The sequence below is a fragment of the Typopeltis vanoorti genome, chromosome 21, assembly GCF_054136105.1.
Source record: "Typopeltis vanoorti isolate ZY-2024b chromosome 21, IOZ_Tvanoo_1.0, whole genome shotgun sequence".
Lineage (NCBI taxonomy): Eukaryota > Metazoa > Arthropoda > Arachnida > Uropygi > Thelyphonidae > Typopeltis > Typopeltis vanoorti.
The window spans coordinates 107,956,117-107,976,571 of record NC_143569.1 but is presented as its reverse complement, the minus strand read 5'-3'; the positions used below and the strand labels follow the sequence as shown (position 1 = coordinate 107,976,571).

The 20,455-nt window shown below is 36.9% G+C and overlaps 1 protein-coding gene across 3 annotated transcripts in view; it reads right to left on the bottom strand.

Moving 5' to 3' along the window:
• The window catches only part of LOC150095180 (calcineurin-binding protein cabin-1-like), a 1,028,489-nt gene that overhangs the window by 753,206 nt on the left and 254,828 nt on the right, over positions 1-20,455 (bottom strand). For all 3 annotated transcript variants that reach the window (XR_016550194.1, XM_090411711.1, XM_090411712.1), the window contains exon 17: positions 18,062-18,101. Coding sequence is in view for 2 of the 3 variants with exons in the window: in XM_090411711.1 (XP_090267837.1) it covers positions 18,062-18,101 (40 nt within the window). In the remaining variant the exon portion in view is untranslated. The remainder of the gene's footprint in view (positions 1-18,061; positions 18,102-20,455) is intronic.

Sequence of the window (20,455 nt, the reverse complement as noted above, 5' to 3'; positions counted from 1 at the left end):
TTAAACCAGGTATTTGCTATTGTTAGATCTTCTTCCTGACAGAATTGGACTAGGCGATCTCCTCTGTCATTTCTGGTGCCTAAGCCATGTTCGCCAACAATTTCTCCATCACCCCCTCTTCCCACTTTTGCATTGAAGTCACCCATCACTATGTTTATATCATGTTTCTTTGTTAGGTTTTTAATCTCTTTCAGGTGTTCATAAAACTCTTCAACATCTTCTTCACTTTTGTCAGCTGTGGGTGCATAAGCTTGGATGATATTTATGTTAACGGGGTTTCCCTTAAGTTGTAACAGCATTATCCTTTCAGAAAATGGAATCCAATTTATTACTGATTTATTGATTTCTTCATCTACTATTACAGCTACACCATGTCGATGTTTGTTCTCATCATTCCCAGAGTAATACATTGTCATATTATCTTGTTGACACTTTCCAGATCCTGGCCATCTTGTCTCGCAAATTCCCAAAATCCGGATGCCCAGCCTCTTCATTTCTCTTGTGGCATTTCTTAATTTGCCAGCTTCATACAGAGTTCTGACATTCCAAGTTGCAATTTTAAAAGTGGACACCATTTTGAGCCCGGAGATTCTTTGCACCCCTGTCCCATTTAAGGGACGCCGGGAACTTGGGGCCAATTGTAAGGGTTTGCTCGCCATGGTGGTTGTTCTGGAGATAAGGTAGAGCAGTAGTTTCTCCATTTGCTTTCTGCTCCGCAGTATTACAGACGTACACAATATAATCATATTGCCATCTGCAAATCTCTGATCACAAGCTTTTCCGTCATCATTTGGCTTCAACCTTGTGTCAGTACTGACAATGCTGCTTCCCAATGTCAGGGCTGGTGACCCCAGTAGGTACTTATTTAATGGCGGCACTACTCGCCATGTCACCGAGTTGTCATTGGGCTTTGTGAGGTTTTAAGTGAGACAGAGTTACCACTTCTGCTCCCCCACGCCCTGATAGCTCAGTCGCTGTTGGTCCACGGCTGCTTATTCGCCAGATTGCTCTGCTTATATCGCAGCTAACCTCCATATCTGAAGGCTGTTTCCCGATCCGCCACCTGGGGACGCACCCGGTAGTAGTCAGCTCTGCCCCGGGATGGTGGTTGGATGAATGGACTATTATTACTATATATACAAAGATTTCTATTATTATCTATTTACAAGTAATTCTTTTTAGGAGATTTCTTTGCATTTCAGTTAAATCCTGAATGAAATACTCAAAGACAATTTAAGTGTTCATTCCAGATTTAACAACAGCACCACATGAAAAAGGCACTTCATTACTAACTTGCGATTAACAATTTTCATCAAAATTAATCTGTTATCTATCAAGATTCCAATCCAGAAAGACCCAGAAGAAGACCTTCTTCTTCTGGGTCTTTTTCTTGCCAATCTGCAAAGAACACTTGTTTTGCTAATCATTCCTCTGCCATTCTGATTAAGTAACCATACCACCTGAGATTAGCTCTGCTTACACATTCCTGAATGCTAATAATGGCAAGTTATTTCCTAATATCCTCATTTTAATATGATGATGCCATTAATATCATCTGTTCACTCCCATAATCTTACTCGGAACTCTCATATCTCCAGTCTTTGATCATGTTTTTTTTCCAATCCAGCTCTCAAACCGATAAGTTAAAATTGATTTGTAACATTCAATGTTACAGTTGGAAACATCGAATGGACTATGAATTTAATCTTTATTAGTTGTGTTTAACTTTTTTTATACACCAATACCCTTGATGACATAAGTCATACGACTTATGAAACGTCAGATTTTTCACGTATCCTGTTCATATTTAATAAACATGTAGTTTCAGTACCGGAATCTATCTCTCGAACTACTGAACCACAGAAGCCTTCGCACACGATTTGAACACTATTTGCATGCAGCTAGTTTAGCGTTTTGACTAATTTCTCACTTATCCCATATAAATTTATTCAGTTAACTTCCTACCCCACGAACTTTGCTTGTTCTGTTGTCTATTTCCATATTTAACCCTTTAACTGTACGATTGAGTTAGCTCATGCATGGAAAAAAATGTCGACCTTGCTATGATCGAGTTAACTCGATTTTTCATCCTGCATACAGACAAATCGGCCCTACAGAACACACACAATTTAGAGACAAAAAATACTAGTTGTGGCGAAGGGCAGTAGATGGCATTAATGTGGATGATTGGTAGTAGAGGTTGGAGACTGAGAGTTGTACAGTAGGTGTCCTCCTGTGATAAGTCTCCGGACTCCTTGGAGGTATCACGAATAATAATATGCAGCACGATGAATAAACCCCATGACCGCGGGGATTTCCGTGATGTCCTAATATGGCATCTACCAGTAAATATCCGCGTTATCTGGCTGATGATCGAATTGATCAATTGCTGACAACAAATGAGTCGGATGAAGAATTGTCCAAGTTAAGTGAATTGTGTACTTCAGATGAAGAAGATCCTAGTGATTCTACATAAATTAATGTGTGTAATTTTCTTAATCAAGTGGACACCCCTTGATTATGCAAATTTTATAAAACACTATTATTGCTATTTTTGTGAGTGAACAAGTGTATATCAAGAATGTATGATGCTGTTCGGACTTCTTACTTCAGTAAGAATTTTAATTGATTTCATTTATAAATTTTTTGTAAAATTAATTCAGCACATGGGACAATGTCAGTAGAATATAAAATCAGCAGTTAAAGGGTTAATTTGCCATCTTCAGCAAATTAGCAAAAACTAGCAAATCAACAAATCAGTAAAAACTGATGTGTCTTAACTAATGACCTTTCAGTATTAGTGGAGTGGTTTTGAAGATTTTAAGGGGGGAAGTTGGTAATAACTTGCATACAGATGTGGGTTGACCAAGCTGTACTTTGCAAGGAAATGCATGTGTTTACTAAAGGGAGGTCATGTGTAAACAGCTCATATTTTATAATAATATTATGGGCTGAATAAGATAAAGGGAATGAATATACTATGATACTGTTAGACTTTGCTAAAGCATTTGACGGAAGATGACGGTACTATGGGAAGTTTTCAGTATTGAGACAACATTATCATGTAATTAAAGAGTTTAATAAAAAATAAAAACCTGGCAAGTTTCATAAGTTGTAAGACTTATCATCAGGGGCACTGGTGATTAGTTAATTACACATATTAGATGTTTTTTTAATAAATTCACAACTGTTAAAATAAACCAGAATACAAAATATGAAAGGCTGTTGCATAAACTGAAGAATATGGGATTGGAATATAAACTATTGACTTAGATAAGTGGGTGGCCAATGGACAAGTATCAAAGTGGTATATGGGGGTGTGTGAATCTGCATGATTTAAGGTAACCATAGTATACTTATGTGATGTCCTTGGACCACTGTTTCAATCTATACAATCTGTACATTAATGATATTAGGAAAAACCTGGAAGGAGATCTGCAACTGTTTGCTGATGATACAAAGATAGGCAGAGCAATCAGAGATCAGATGATATTCAGCACTTAGAAAATGACTGCTGGAACAGTGGACAAATGATAATGGCTGTCAGTTCAATGTTTATAAGTGTAAAGCTACGTACTTTGGTGTGATGAGATTTCTAAGGGCACATTATACTGGGATTATGCTTGAAAAAAACTGATGAAGCCAGAGATCATGGAGTTATGATGGATAGGAAACTGAAGTTCAATGGCCATATTTGCAAATACAACTAATAGGATAACTGCAATATTGTAATGAACATCACATTGTAAGAATCAATAACTGTTTTTGCCTCTTTACATTATCATGAAGGACCATACCAGGATGTATAATGTGTGCAGTTCTGGTCACCTGGGCTCTGAGAAGATAATAAAAAACTAAAAAAAAAAATAAAAAAAAAAACTATGGAAATGGTGCAAAGAAGAACTACAAAGTTGACATTGGGATTATGGAATGTACATTATGAGAACAGATTGAGCGTATGTAGACTGCAGTCAGGAGTAAGGCAGGGGAGTGGTACGATAGAGGTTTATAAACTTCTAAAAGGGTGTCAAAGGATATCAGTTGATGAAATTGTTCCATATATGGAAGGTGGTGAGAAGAGTTCCATGGAAGTTAAGTTTGTGTGCAATTAAGAAAGGAGTGAGAACTAGATTTTTTTTCTCTCTCACAGAGTAGTCAGTCAGTGAAACAGTTTGCCTGTTGAAGCAGTAAGTGCATCAAGTGTGAATGAAATTAAGAGAAAGTATAACAGCTAGTGATGGTTATGTATGGCCTCCCCTCAACGAGTTTTGACTCCCTACAGGTCTCCAAAAGTAATAGTAATAATAATAAAATTTTAGTGATTAAATGTTATTTAAAGTAACCTCTTAAATATCCAACCTTCAATTAAACAACTCCTGAATTACTGTCTCGATTAACTTTTGGTACAGAACCATGTAAGAGTACCTTCAATTAACCAATCAGTTATCAAAGAAATACATCCCTGGATAGAATGATGAAAGTGAAAGATTATTTAAGAATTACATCTTCAATGACTCAAACCTTCTGAATTGTTGCTCTATTGACAAGGCTAGCAAAAACAAATATAAAGACCTTAAGAAACAACATCTTTATAAATTCTGGTACTAAAGCCAAGACTTTAATAAGAAGACTTAATTCCAACACTAGATCTTCAAAAAACATTAACTTGTCAATGTTAATGACATTACAAAATATATCAATTCCTTACTTATCTACCTGGCAAACGTACTACAAGAAAGATGAAGGCAAAGCTAAAATTCAAGAGAAATATGTTCCATCACTTATCCTTTCTGTGAAAAGCTTTCACATCTCTATAACTTGTAGGCTACAAAATCTCTGAAAACTGGAAATGCAGCTAGCCTAGATAGCATCCATTCAGAATTCATATAGAACCATGACCCAAATGCCATTAAATGGCTGAACAATATGTATAATGATATGTTAGAGAAATGAACATTGTCAATACTCTTTAAGAAATCAAAAATAATAGCATTTTAAAACATGGAAAAGACCCATCTCTTGCTACCAGTTATAAACCTACTGCTGTGTTTAGCATCTGCTTAAAACTCCCGAAATATTGCTTTACAATAGGATTTTTCCCAATCATCTACAACAAAATACCTATAAAACAACAGGCTGGATTTAGGTCACCTACATTGAAAATGGTTTTGTTAATGCCTAAAGATAATCACTATTTTTGTGGATCTTTCAAGCAGTTTATGACTTCAGCAAGGAGGATCTAATTCTGAAATTTCAGGTCATTCCTTCTCTCAAGACTGCTAATCTTGTAACCATGGCTGTCAGAAAGATGGATTCAGATATATTCTAATAAAATACTGTTGTAGAAGTAAATTCCATAAGGTAAGGAATGGTCTTCTACAACAGTATTTTACAAAGTACAGGTCACAACCCACTGAAGGGTCTTGAAATCAGTTTAGTAGATTGAGACCAGTTTTCTTTCTTTCATCTTCTTTTTAATGAAATAGAAAATACCAGAGTGTATCTTCCAGGTTTCATAGTTTTAACATGTTCATGCCACAAGTGTCACATCCCGTGTGTTTTGCTTCTAAGCGTGAACGCTCACAACACTATAGTATATCAAACAGGCATTTTAACAAAGTTTTTAATATATGTGGTATGCTAGTTGAATGTTTTCGATTAACTTTTATTTGTAAAATGAGTATTGGTAAACTGTCTTAGGACATACTGGAAAACTTTATGAGGTAACAAGGAAACTGCACTCCGAAGAAAAGAAGCAAGTAAATGCTATAAGGGATAACAATGGTTTCCTGCTAAGGATAAGATTGTTAGATAATGGAAAGAATACTTTGATGAGATTTTAAATGTAGAAACAACATAACTAATATGATTAGCAGTTCAATAATGGAAGAACCTCCTATAAATATAGATTGAAATATTACATTAGAACAAATATCTAAAAATGAAATAATGAACATAATAGAGAAGATGAAAATTGGAAAGGCATGGGACAATGATAATATAGCAGTAGAAATGCTTAAGAGAACTAAGTCTCTAGTATATTGTTAAAGATCAGTCGCTGCTAATAAGCAGCAACTGATCTTTAACAATATACTAGAGACTGAAAAGATGCCTAAAACGCAAAAAGAAGCTATGATAATTATAAGTCTTTTAGATATGCTTATATGTTGGTTAGACATACTTCTAATTTTTTAAGAAATAACAATGTAAACTAAATTATTCATTATAAAAACTTTAATCAATACCTTCCTATATTTCGGCAATGTTACATTGCCATCATCAGGGATCACAAAAAAACAATGAATATGTGCATGCAGGCACTAACACTGAGTAAATAAGGCTGAATAAAGGAAACAGAAGTCAGGCCTAGAGTCCTAAATCGTGCCCCCCCTAGTGGGCTAAATTGGGTGTCTTGCCCACTGGGCTGATGATCTTAAAACATAAGCCTCCCAAATTTGGGGCAGTCTCATGCACCCAAATTTTTTGCGGTTTAGAGAGTTTTTTTTAGAGCTGAGGCAGATTTGGTGAGTAGTTTCACACTTGTATTTGCTGCGATGTAATAGAGTAACCTTCTTTCAGCTTATTCTGTGGTGAGTGTCCAGGGCATGGTCAGCAAGTCCTGAATGGCTGTATTGGTGGAACTGGATGCAATTCTTGTGTTTAGATATCCTGATATTGGCTGTCCCTTGTTTGGATTTAGTAGGACAGTTTGCAACTGCAAGGGGCTTGGTGTACTCCAGGTAGGTCTAGGGTGAAGTGGATAAGAGATACCAATTTCTTATGTGATTTGTAATTAGTTGTGAGGTCATATTTTCTTAGGATTTTTGGTAGTTTTTCCAAATGTATACCCTAGATATATGGAATGGTGACAGATTTAGAGCAATCTCTGCTATGAAAGAGGAGAGGGGGGGGAGGAGTGTTTAACTGTTTTTAATATTTTTTGGAGATTGTAGCCATTGGCTAAGAAGGTGTAAAGAATATAGTTAAGTTCAGTAGTTGGGGCATTGTTACCTGAACTGATTAATTTTGCTATGTTATATAGGGTTTTAATAATTCCATATTGTTGGGGCGGGGGGGGGTGACTGCTGGTGAATGTATCTACCTGTATGTGTAGGTTTTCTGTAAACAGAGAAAAGAGAACCATCAGGCTAGCCTGTAATCAGAGTGTTTAGAAAAGGAAGGCTGTTGTTGTTATTGTTCTCCTTTTCCAAGGTAAACTGGATCATAGAGTGTTGATTGTTTAAGTGTGTTGAGAAATTGTGGTATATCCAGGCCATGCGGCCAAATGGCAAACACATCATCCACTTAGTGTAGTCACACAGTGGGTTTATGTGCGGCAGAGTTTAAGGCTTTTTTTTTTTTCAAAAGTGTCCATAAAGAAGTTGACCAGGGATGGAGAGAGTGGAGAACCCATGGCTGTCCTCTCTATCTGTTTGTAGAATTTTCCTTGCCAAACAAAATAACCTGAGTTCATGGTGAACTGAAATAGGGCTGAGATATCGGGAGGAAATCTGGCTTGGATTAGGTCTAAAGCAGTGTTTATCAACTTGGGGCAATTTGAATATTTTGGGGGCAATTAGAAAATGATGTTGCATTCGTCACCTCATCACTGATATATTAAAAAACTCACCATTGTCGGTGAGGGGGGGGGACATCAAAATCTTTGGGGCGTTGAGGTGGGGCATGATATAAAAAAAATTGGGAATACTGGTCTAAAGTATCTTTGAGTGGGACATTGGTGAATAAGGAGGAGGAAGTGTTTCAGAGCTGAGCTTTCAGAGCAAAACTTCCCAATCCTTTAAGTCTATTACCATTCCATATATCTGGGATACATCCGAAAAACTAACAAAAATCCTAAGAAAATATGGCCTCACAGCTAGTTATAAACCACATAAGAAACTGGCATCTCTTATCCGCTTCACCAAAGAGCAGCCATTTCCCCCTAGACCTACCTGGAGTATACCAGGTCCCTTGCAGTTGCAAACTGCCCTACTATGGCCAAACAGGCAGGACAGCCAATATTAGGATATCTGAATACAAGGATTATATCAGGTGGAACCTGATGTAGTCCATACTTGTTGACCATGCATTGGGCATCTACCATAGAATACGCTGGAAGAAGGCCACTTTATTACACCACAGCAAGTACTGGTATAAAACATTATTCCTTGATACTCATATTTGTAAATTTAGGGACACAAAAATACACGTTGAACAGATTATTTTATTAATTACTAACAAAATAAAACTTGATGTTTCGACCCCTGTATCGAGGTCATCATCGGAAGAATACAAGTGTATAAGGAACCAAGCTACATGCTCATGCCCTGTATACCGGTAAACTAAATCTAGGTAGTTAATTAATCCTTTTCCCTAGCCTGACCTCTAGTGATTAAAAAAATAAATAAAATAAAATTTTCGATACAGGGGTCGAAACGTCAAGTTTTATTTTGTTAGTAATTAATAAAATAATCTGTTCAACACGTGTGCTTTTGTGTCCCTAAATTTACAAATATGAGTGCTGATCACCGTGTAACCTTAAATGAAAGAATTATTCCTTGAATCAGCCTCAGCTACGAAAAACTTCCCAAACCTCAACAAATTTGGGTGCATGAGCCTGCTCCAAATTTGGGACGCTTACATTCTAAGATCATCAGCCCAGGGCCAAGGCAATCCAATTTAGCCCAATAGCTGGATCTTTTAGGATTTTTCCTAAAAGATGACCCCTCATTTCTTAAAAAATTAGAAGTCTAGATAATTATAAGCCTAAAGAAAGGTAATCTCACTACTCATGAAAATTGGAGAGGAATTAGTCTACTGTCAGTAGCTGAAAAATTTTTCTACTGTAACATACTACTGTAACATATTGATAAATAAGATTAAAAGTGAAACAGAAAAGATATTAAGGCATGATCAAGTTGGTTTTAGAACAAGTGAGAGTACTGTGCATCACATTTTTACATAAAGGAATTACACAAAAGAAAGCATAGAACTTAGAAGCCTAGTATACCTAAATTTTATAAATTTGCCAAAGCATTTGACAAAGCTGATAGAGAAACATTATAGTTAATTATTAGAAGCTACGGAATTCTTACCAAATATGTGAGAATAATTGTGCAGCAAATATCAACTAAATGGTTTGAGACAAGGCCTGGTGTGAGAGGGGGGATTGTGTAATGTCTGGTTTACTGTTTAACACTGTCTTTGACTGTTACAGGGGTGTAAGAATACAAATTAAATGAAAAAAAAAATTTCTTAAATTGAACAGCAAGTATACATGGCAGTTAATTACAGACCAATTAATATTTTAAGAGTGGTTGTTAAAGTATTGGAAAAGATGGTTAAAGGTGTTTGCCCATTGGGTGGATAGGGATGCAATACTCTATAATGAGCATCTTGGCTTTTATTTAGTCAAATGCAAAAGCATTTGACAAAATACTACATGGCAAACTATTACAATAGTTGGAGCAAATGAGAATGGATATAAAGCTAGTGTCATGGAGATGGGTGGTTGACAGACATATATCAGAGAGTCATATATGATGCAGTGAAATCTAGAACGACTAGTACAGTAGTATCTCAGGGATCTGTACTAAGGACACTACTCTTTAATTTGTATATCAATGATATAAGGAAAGATTTAAGGGGGAATATTCAGTTGTTTGCTCATGATGCAAAACTGGGGAGAGCAATAGATGATAAAGGTGATATATATATACTGCAGCACGATTTAAATAAACTGGCATTGTGGGCAAAGGATAAGGATTATCAACTTATTGTTTCAAAATGTAAGGTTATGCACCTCGAGTTGAAAAGGTTATGTACACTGCATCAATATTGATGGAAATGGATTGCAATAAATTGATGACGCTAGGGACTTAGGGATAATCATGAAAGCTCATGAACGCTCCAGATAAGATAAGTATTATTTTCAGTTATCATTGATAAATTTATTTAATATTGCGTAGTTTTGTTTGCCTTGCATCTCTTAGTGTATTTTTTCTGTGTTTTTGGTGTGTTATAATATATAATTTGATAAAATACGTTGCAAGTAAGTATGGCTCCAGTACGAAGGAAAATGGCGGCCAGTAATGATGGTTCGCCATCTTTATCAAAGAACGGTAGTATAAAAGAGACGATTCAGTGTACTAGCTGTGAAATGTACGCTATGCGGAGTGCAGTCAGGGTGTGGTTAGATGATAATAAAGAAGTGAATGTGTGCAAAAATGTAGGGAGAATGAGAAATTGAAGAGTATTTTGGATCGTGGGTGTGATATTTTTGTCAAACTTCAAAATGAAGAAAATAGGGATATGACAAGAAACGGCGAGGTTGTACAAGAGAATTGTGAGAGTGTGAATGTAGAAAGTGTGAATGATAGTATTAATGGCTTTACTGAGAATAAAAAAGATGAGATAGACGCAATGAGTGAGATCACGTTGTTGAATGGTGCGATACAAAGGGCAAAACAGCAGCTAGAGCGTATGAGCAAAAGTCGACTGAATGAACCAGCCAATAACAAAAAGTATGGCAAGAAAAATAGATGTATGAGTGTGAACATGAACAAAATGAAGGATAGAGTGCTGTATGGAGACTCGTTAGTACGAGGTGTGATAGTGGAGGATTTGACAAAATTGTACCAACCTGGTGCGACCATAAAGGATGTAACTGAGTCTATTAGAGAGCAAAAGGAAAGGGTGAAAGAAATGATTTGAAAGGAGACAAAATGGAAATGACAGAAAACCTGAATGAATTGTTTGAGGTAGCAAAAAAAAAAGAGTGAGAGAGTTAGAATGATTAGTCTTTTGCCACGGTATGACAGTGAAATGTTTAAAAGGAGCACCATAATTGTGAATGACTTTATGCGTGGGTTATGTATGACGAGAGGTGTGGAATTTGTGGACGTGTGGAGTGAGTTTGATGGGCGAAAGGATCTATATAAGATGGATGGCTTGCATTTGAATGGTTACGGTGTAAGAAGACTTGAGAAAGCATTGCTGAATGTGGTGGATGTGCAAATTCAGGGAAATTAGATTTATTAAGGGGGGGGGGGGGAGTAGATACACAGTCCTTAGGGAGGTAGATGAATGTAAGAATGAATATAATATGCCCGAGCAAATAAGGACAACAAATCTGAGTGGGATAGTTAATATAAGGCATCAAGGTAGGTTTGGGGCTAATGGGGGTCTTAAATTCATGTACACTAATGCTAGGAGTATTAGGAACAAGAAGGAAGAGTTTTTGGCCACTTCCAGACCACAGGTTATTGGTATTAGTGAAACATGGCTGACTGTAGATGATATAGCTAGTGGGATTGAATGTGATGGGTATAGTGTGTTCAGGAATGACAGGGAGAATAAAATGGGGGGGGGGGAGTATTGTTGATGATAGCTGATGAGCTGCAGCCAAGGAGAATAGAAGTTCAATTGCAGGATAGAGAAAAGAGCACATCTGAGGCCATTCGTTGTGAGATTGTGGCTAGCAGAACTCAATATACAATTGGGTGCTGCTACAGACCAGGTGATGGAAAAGATGGTGGTGACACTATGCACAAGCAAATAGAAGAAATGAGTGGAGGGTGATTATTATGGGAGATTTCAACTATGGTCGCATTGATTGGAGTGAGGAGAGGACACAAGGGAGGAAGGAATTGGATTTTATGCGGTTATTAAGGGATAACTATCTGCGACAGCATGTAATGGAAAATACTAGGGGTCAGAGAGTGCTTGACCTAGTAATTACATCTGAGGATTTGGCTGTAATAAATATGACCACATTGCCACCAACTGGTGAGAGTGATCATAGGGTCTTGACTTGGGAGGTGGCTAAAGGTGTGGAATTTTCAATTAAGACAGGGTACATGTGGAATTAAAGGGGCTGGAAAGTATGACAAGCTTAGGAGTTTGATTGGTTCAGTGCCATGGCATGTACAACTGCAAGGACTAGAAGTCGATAGAGCATGGGAGGTAGTTAAGAAGTGTTTGCATGAAGCAATGGCTGACTGTATACCTAGAGTCTGAATAATGAATCAACTAGGGGTTAAATGGATGAATAACACCATTAAGCTTGAGCTACAGAAAAAGAAACAACTATGGAGGGAATTTAAAGAGGAAGGTGACTGGCAGGCACACGAATGGTATAAAGCGCAGGCCAGAAGGGTAATGAGTGTGGTAAGAAAAGCAAAAAAGATTACGAAAGAACATTGGCCATGCAGGCTAAAGAGAATCCTAAACAGTTTTTTAGATATGTAGCAAGTAAAAGGAAAAATGTACATGGCAGAATGATTTTAAAGAATGCCGATGGTAGGGAGGTAACCGAATCAGTTGATATAGTTGAGTTACTGAGTGAGCACTTTGCAAGAATATATCATCCAGGTGGTGACATTGCAGAAACGAATGTACCAGTAGATTATACAGGAATTGTGGTGAATGAAGTGGAGGTGAGTAGTCTATTGCATAACCTCAATGTCAATACATCTGTGGGATTGGATGGTATACCAGCTTGTGTTGTACGAGAAGCAGCTAAAGAATAGTCAGTATCCTTGACCAGTAGATTATACAGGAATTGTGGTGAATGAAGTGGAGGTGAGTAGCCTATTGCATAACCTCAATGTCAATACATCTGTGGGATTGGATGGTATACCAGCTTGTGTTGTACGAGAAGTAGCTAAAGAATTGTCAGTATCCTTGACCATTTTGTTTAATTTGAGTCTCGGGTCTGGGTTAGTCCCGAGGGGGTGGAAAGAGGGGAAAATAGTTCCACTCCATAAAGGTGGTTCCAAGACTGCTGTTGTAAATTACCGACCGATTAGCATATCAGGAATCGTTGTCAAGATCTTAGAGAAATTAGTCAAGAAAAGAATACAGGATTGGATAGATGAAAATGGAATATTGTATGGGGGACAACATGGTTTTGTGAAGGGTAGATCATGCCTCAGTAACTTGCTCACGTTTTATAACACAGTGACGGCTGAACTGGATAGGGGTAATGGGTTCACAGTAATACTACTGGACCTTGACAAGGCTTTTGATAGGATATCACATAGAACCCTAATCAGTAAACTGGAGCAGATGGGGATAGATATAGGGCTGGTGAGATAGATAGGAGGGTGGTTGAAGGAGAGATACCAGAGAGTGGTTTATTCAGGAGTGGAGTCTAAAAGACATCTTGTGACTAGTGGAGTGCCACAGGGCTCTGTTCTTGGACCACTGCTTTTCAATTTGTTCATCAATGATATAGGAAAGGATTTGAGAGGAAGTGTTTACTTGTTTGCTGATGATGCAAAGTTGGGTAGAGCAATTATGAGTACACAGGATGTCAAAATTTTACAGGATGATTTGTATAGTTTGGAGGACTGGGCTAGGAAAAATGGATGTCATTTTAATGTGTCAAAGTGTAAGGTTATGCACTTTGGGGTGAAAAGATTAGCAGCAGTATATCGCATTGGTGGAACCGTACTCCAGGAGATTGATGAGGCCAGGGATTTTGGAGTGTTGGTGGATAGGGAATTGAAGTTTAGGGAGCACATTGCAAAAGTGACTAAAACAGCTCACCAAATCACTTGGCTTCTGAAAAATACTTTAACATGCAGAGACAAACAAGTTGTTGTTTCTCTGTATCGAGCCTTGATAAGACCCCATCTGGACTACTGGCCCAGTTATGGGCACCAGGGTTTCTTCTTGATGGGGAGGAAGTGGAGAGGATCCAGAGAACGAGTGACCAAGATGATAGCAGGTCTGTGGAATGAACCTTATGAGAATAGGTTGAAGATTTGTGGGTTGCAGAAATTGGACGATAGGCGAAGGAGGGGTGATATGATTGAGACATTCAAATTACTGAAGGGTTTTTATAAGATTGATCCAGAAGATATTTTTGAAAATATGACTGGTGGTGGGAGGACTAGAGGCCATGAATGGAAGCTGGGCAGGAGCGTGGTTGACAAGGGTGTTAGAGCTAGGTTTTTTACTTGGAGAGTAGTGAATGAGTGTAATAAGCTTCCAGAGTCTGTTGTGGGTGCTATGACCATGAATGAGTTTAAGGCAAGGTATGATAGATACTGTGTGAATGTCGAATAGTTGTTCTTGACATGATGTTAGGGCCTCCCTCGATGAGTCTGTCGACTCCTTGGAGTTGCCTGGAACAATAATAATAATAATAATCATGGACAGATACTTGAAGTTAAGAGGACATATTGCAAAAGCTGGTAGAACTGAAAGGATTACTTGAATGCTGTAAAACATGTTAACAAGTAAAGATAGGGAGGTTATTATTCCTCTTTATAAGACTATGATTCAGCAGCAACTTGACTTATTTGCATAGGTTTGGGAACATGGGTTTCTTGGGGATGAGGAGGTGGCATAAAGTATTCAAAGATGAGTCACTGAGCTGGTTATAGGTCTGCAGAATTATCCCTATTAGGATAAGTTGAGGGTGCATGGGTTACGAATTTAGTTCATAGGAGGAAAAGAGGAGACATGATAGCTTCTTAGGATAATAAAGAGAATCGATGCAAAGGAAATTTTTAATTCATGACAAATAGAGAACTAGGGGGTCATTCATGGAATTGTGTAAGACTGTGCAGACTATATATTTTATGGGGAGAATGGTGAATGAGTTGAATAGATTGCCAGAATCAGTTGTGAGTGTCTTGTCAGTGAATGAGTTTAAGGAGATGTATGATTAGGTTTGTGTGTATAATAGTTAGTTTGGATCTCCCACAATGAGTCTCCAGACTCCATGGAGATAGTGTTTAATAATAATAATAAATCAGTAAGCATGAAGTAGAAAAAGTTAAGAATTTTACATGCTTAGGGGCAAATGCAGATACTGAAGGTGGAACTGAATAGAAATATAATGCAAATATTGGCAAAAACAAATACTGTTTACAGAAAATTAAACAATATATGGACATAATCTAAATATCATAATAAAACAAAAATAAAGATCTTCAATTGAAATTTTAAGGCCATATCGTTATATTGATCAGAGATATGGAAACGCCCCAAAAAACAGGTGGCTAAATGAAATAATTTCCACACCAAATGTCAGCATAAAATATCAAAAACTACTTAAGCAAATATGTATCACCAATGAAATAAAAAAATTCAGATGAAAAAGGACTGAACACATTCTGTATTTACTCAAATATAACTCGACCTTGCCTATATCTTGCACCCCTGATTTTACTTTACAAAAAAAGAAATTGAAAAGTTTCGCATATACCTTGCACATGAAAAAAAAATAGTTAGCGAATGAATGTTGTTATTGCAGTTGCAAATATTTTGGAATATGTTTGAAGAGAATCAGCACATCAACTCAACAATAGTCAGCTTCCCTTTGTCGTTGGGTCATGCAATCTTTTGTTAATACTGCACGAATCACACGCACGTCTTTATAGCTGTGCTATCTCTATTGGCCTACCATTGCTGTCCATTTCATGCTCAACTTTCACTTCTCATTAGTCATTTTCTAATTTGAATCTTCAGCGACAATAATTGTCGCTAAAGATTCAAATACATCGTGTGATGAAGGTGAGCGGCCAATCACGTAAATAACGTTAATAACAAAAATTTAAATGCATTCATTTTATAAATGTGAACAATTATAAATTATAATGAATACTGAGATAATTATAAATGTCAATTTAGTTTTTTCTTGAAAAACTTTAGTTTCTGAAAATCCCTGCATATATCTTGCACCACAATTTTTTAACTTTTATTTTGGGGAAAAAAGTGGAAGTTATATTTGAGTAAATATGGTACTGAGAATCGACAGAAGTGAGAAAGATTCCAAGAGTAGCTTTTGACATGGATCCCAGCAAATAAAATGAGAAGGCATAAATTAATCTTACAGAGAATAACAGAAAAGAAAAAAAATGGCTGACTAGAGAGATGGAGAGAAGATGAATTGGTGGCAGAAGACAGAGGTATCCATGGAAAAAATCTCAGCCTTATGCACTAGGAGGAAGAGAAGGAAGTAAACTGCCTTAATAACAACAAGTTAGGAAAGAAAAACAGTTAGGAGCTATTTGGCAATAACAGAGTTTTGAGGTAACAACTGGTTTAATTAGGGATCAGCACTCAGTCCTTTTCTCTTTAATGTAATAATAGATACTTTGACAGAGCAAGTGAGAAAGAGAGAAAGAGCACCTTGGAGTACATTATATACAGACGATATTGTACTGTAAGTGGAAACAAGAGAGGAAGTGGAACAAAAGCTGATAAGATGGAACAGAGTATTAGAAGATAGAGGACTGAAATTCAGTAGAAGAAAAACTTCACATTTGGCGTGTGGTCAAAGTGTTGACACCTAAGAAGATGTAGTGCTGAATCGAGAGGTCATCAAGAAAGTACATAAATTCAGATATCTGGGTTCTGTAGTGGATAGTAAAGGTGAAGTGGAAAGGGAAGTCAATAACAGAATTCAGGCAGGATGGAAGACTTAGAAAGAAATGTCAGGAATTTTGTGACAGAAAAGTTCCAGTGAAATTGGAAGGAAAAATATACAGAATGGTGAGCCCTACAGTGTTATATGGAATGGAGACACAGCCTACGAAGAAGTCAAATGAAAGCAAGATTAGTGCTACAGAAATGAGGGTGTGTCAATGGCTGTAAGGAATAACAAGGAAATAATAGGTGAGGAATGAACACATCAGAGGTATTGTAAAGGTAACTGCAATTATAAACAAAATACAAGAAGTGAGATTAAGATGGTATGGACATGCAATGAGGTGAAATGAATAATATGATGGATGAAGTATCATGATGATGGAAATACAAGGAGGAAGAAGAAGAAGAGAAAGACCAAAGAAGAGGTGGAAAGATAATGTAGAGGAGGATCTGAAGGAGAAAAACCTGTACAAAGATGCAGTCTACAATAGAAAAGTGGAGAAGACTTATCAGAAACAGCGGCCCCATATAAAAATGGGAGCAGCTGAAGAAGATGAGGTTGGGTTCTGCACCCAAAGAATTTATTATGAACAGATGTGTAAATGTATTGATAATGCATTCACAATTTAGTTACATAAGTACTACCTTCTTGTCCATCAGACACTTACAGAACAAAAACTGATGCACCTGCTTTGGTTTTTCAAATGGTTTAGGGATATGTCACCTCTAAATTTGGTTATCCTTACATTTTTTTATCATCCTTCTCATATCTAATTCCCTCATTAGTCACAAAGACTTGTTAGAGGATCAGAAAGGATATACTCAGCCAGTCGCATGACTACCACTTCACATCCCAAAGCCATGATCATCAAACTCTTGCCAATAGAACCAGGTTTTATTTATTCCCACAAAAAATAGCATGCATGACACTTGAGAAAAGGATCTTGAACTACAACTATAAGAAAATTATCATCAGAACCAACATGCATTCTAGTTCTAAATCGAAATTCCTGAACTACACAATATAAATGAGAAAACTACCATCACAGAACAAGAGATGCAACCGATTTAAGAAAGCATTAATGACATCAATCAACAAGAACAGCTTAATATCTGATGAATTTAGTGAGCACATCTCTGCCAAGATCATTGTGGTCTTAGCACTATTTTTTTAAGTGTTAGTTTCTATACTACAGATTTCTAATCAAGGAAGATACTGAGTCAACATACCTATGGAAACTTCAAGTTACTGTAATATTTCTATGTTCCTTACATAAATTCTAATAGTCCTGAAAATATTTGTAATCCTCCAGTTACTCTACTCCTACACAAACCACTCTCACTATGGTGAGACTAAAATGCAACTTTAACAGAAATAGTCTGCTATAGTGAATTTCTTTCAGCCTATATTTTATCTAAGAGATATGGTTGAGGCTTTTCAGTAGTTAGTTACAATGGTGTTTGACACAGTGAGAGATGAATGTGTATCTGCTGATGGCTGCTGTTCCAACATTCCAATGCCTCACACTAGCATACATTTTTCTATAACTACTTTGCAAGTAACTTCAGAAAAGTATATTACCTAGTCATGTGATACAGCCTGTCAGTTTGCCCTGTGTTGCAATGATGTATATATAAAATATGAACAGATAAAAAACAAAAAAACTATACTCACTAAACCTTGGTCTTTAATGACTTCATTGTCTGAATCTTGACTAAAAATAATAATAATATAACTTGAAGACAAATTAGAAGTAAAAACAAATAATAAAACTGTAAATTACATTTATAGTTATTTATACTTTCATCAAATGTATCTGTGTGTGCGTATATATATATCATCAAATTTCTGACATATACCTTGAAGGCTGTACAGTGTTAGATCTTGAATGAGGACTCTTTCGACAAAAAAGTCATTCATTCAAGATTTAACAAGGAACACAATTCTGAGCTAGAAATGCTTGCACTAAGTAAGAAAAATATAAAAGAAAACCTGTTACAATTACCTTAAGGGCGTAGGGGCAATTGCACCCCTACACAATCGCGTAGGGACGAATAGGAGAGCACAGTGAGAGATCCTCCATTACAAAACGAGGGCGCTAAAAAGAAGAATAAAAAGCGAGTTCACTCGGGTTTGAACCCCCCGTTTTTTCTGTTCCTGTTTTCTCGTGTGGACAAGCAGAGTGCTGACCGATCGACGGCGCTGGAAGAAATCTCCTTCCAGGTTGCTAGCTGAAGGAGTCGGGCATGCTATACGTAAGCTGACGGCAGACATCAACTAGGGCCATCGGTAAAAGTTTACCGATGCAAAACAGCGGAATAAGTTCCTCAAAAAGGACGGCTGAGATGACGATATCGATCCAGTAGATGAGCGTTTATATGGCAAAGTGCAAGGAGTGGCGATTTCCATCGATCAGCGTAACCTCCACGTTGACGCGACTCAATAAAGCAGAAAACGTCTGACAACAAAGGATGGACGAAAAGAAACGTGATATCCTCTCAGGACACTGGTAAAGTACAGTAAATTCCTTATTCTTGTAACGATTAGTATTGGGGCAAAGAGAGAAGAACAGATTTCTGATTGAGAAGAAAGAGAACTTTTAAGTGACTTTTGTGATCAGTAATGCATTGATCATATTGGACTAGTAGTCTGAAAGCCTGAGAGTATGCAACACTTAGTTGAGTGTGAATTGACCTTTGTTAGCAAGTTTTACTTAGAATTCTGAATTACTGTTTTATGATGAATATGTGCCTATTTAATCTAGAGATGTAAAATTAGAGTATTTTGATAATTAATGTGTTCCTTATAGCTCAGCTAATGAATTAGAATTCTGATATGACATACCTTGATATGTAAAAGTTCATCATCATCATCAAATTCCTGCCATGTACCCTCAGGGGTGTACAGGATATGACAGTACTAGATGAAAAAATAACATCATTACTAACTTCCTATCTACAATTTTCCTCCAAATCAGTCTGTTACTTGTCAAGACTCCAACATTATCAGATCTTATATTTCTATCGTCTAAGGCACTTTGTACCGTATCAATCCACCTATATCTTGGTCTTCCTCTGGGTCGTTTTCCTGCCAACCTGGCAGAGAACACTTGTTTTGCTAATCTTTCCTCTCCCATTCTATTTAAGTGACCATACCATCTGAGATTAGCTCTGCTAACGCATTCCTGGATGCTGACAATGTCAAGTTCTTTCCTAATATCCTCATTTTTAATATGATATTGCCATTGATGCCATCTGTTCATGCCTCTAATCTTTCTCAGGACTCTCATATCTGCGGTCTCTAGTCTTTGGTCAAGTGTTTTACTTCTGACCCAGCTCTCAGATCCATAAGTTAAAATTGGTTTGAACACAGTCTTGTATACAGCTAATTTAGTGTTCCGACTAATTTCTTTCTTATTCCATATGAATTTATTCAATTGACTTCCCACGATACCAGCTTTGCTGATTCTGTTGTCTATTTCTATATTTAGTTTACCATCTTCAGTAAAAATTGTGCCTAAGTAGCTGAAATGTTTTACTTGTTCCACAGGTTCTCCATTCACAACACAGTTGACATTTTCAATGATTCTGCCTATTTTCATTGTCTTTGTCTTTTTATTGCTGACCTTCATACCATATCTATTACAACAGTTATTCAATTTAGTCAGAGAATCTTGCAGACTTGTAACGGATTTATTTAGAAGTATAACATCGTCTGCATAAAGCAAAGAGCTGACATTAACATTTCCAATTCTGATATCAGGTTTAATACCACATTCCTTCATAATGTGATCCATATAGATAATGAATAACAGAGGGGATAATGTACATCCTTGTCTCACACCAGACTTAACATTAAACCATCTTCCTGTACTTCCTTCAATTCTAACTGCTGACTCACAACTCAAATAAAGACTAAGTATTGCTTGATATAATGCCCCATTGACACCATATAACCGTAGCATATTGAATAGCTTCTCTCTTGACACCTTGTCATATGCCTTTTCCAAATCGACAAAACTTAAATACAGATCTTTGTTATATTCCCATGCTTTCTCGACTATTTGTC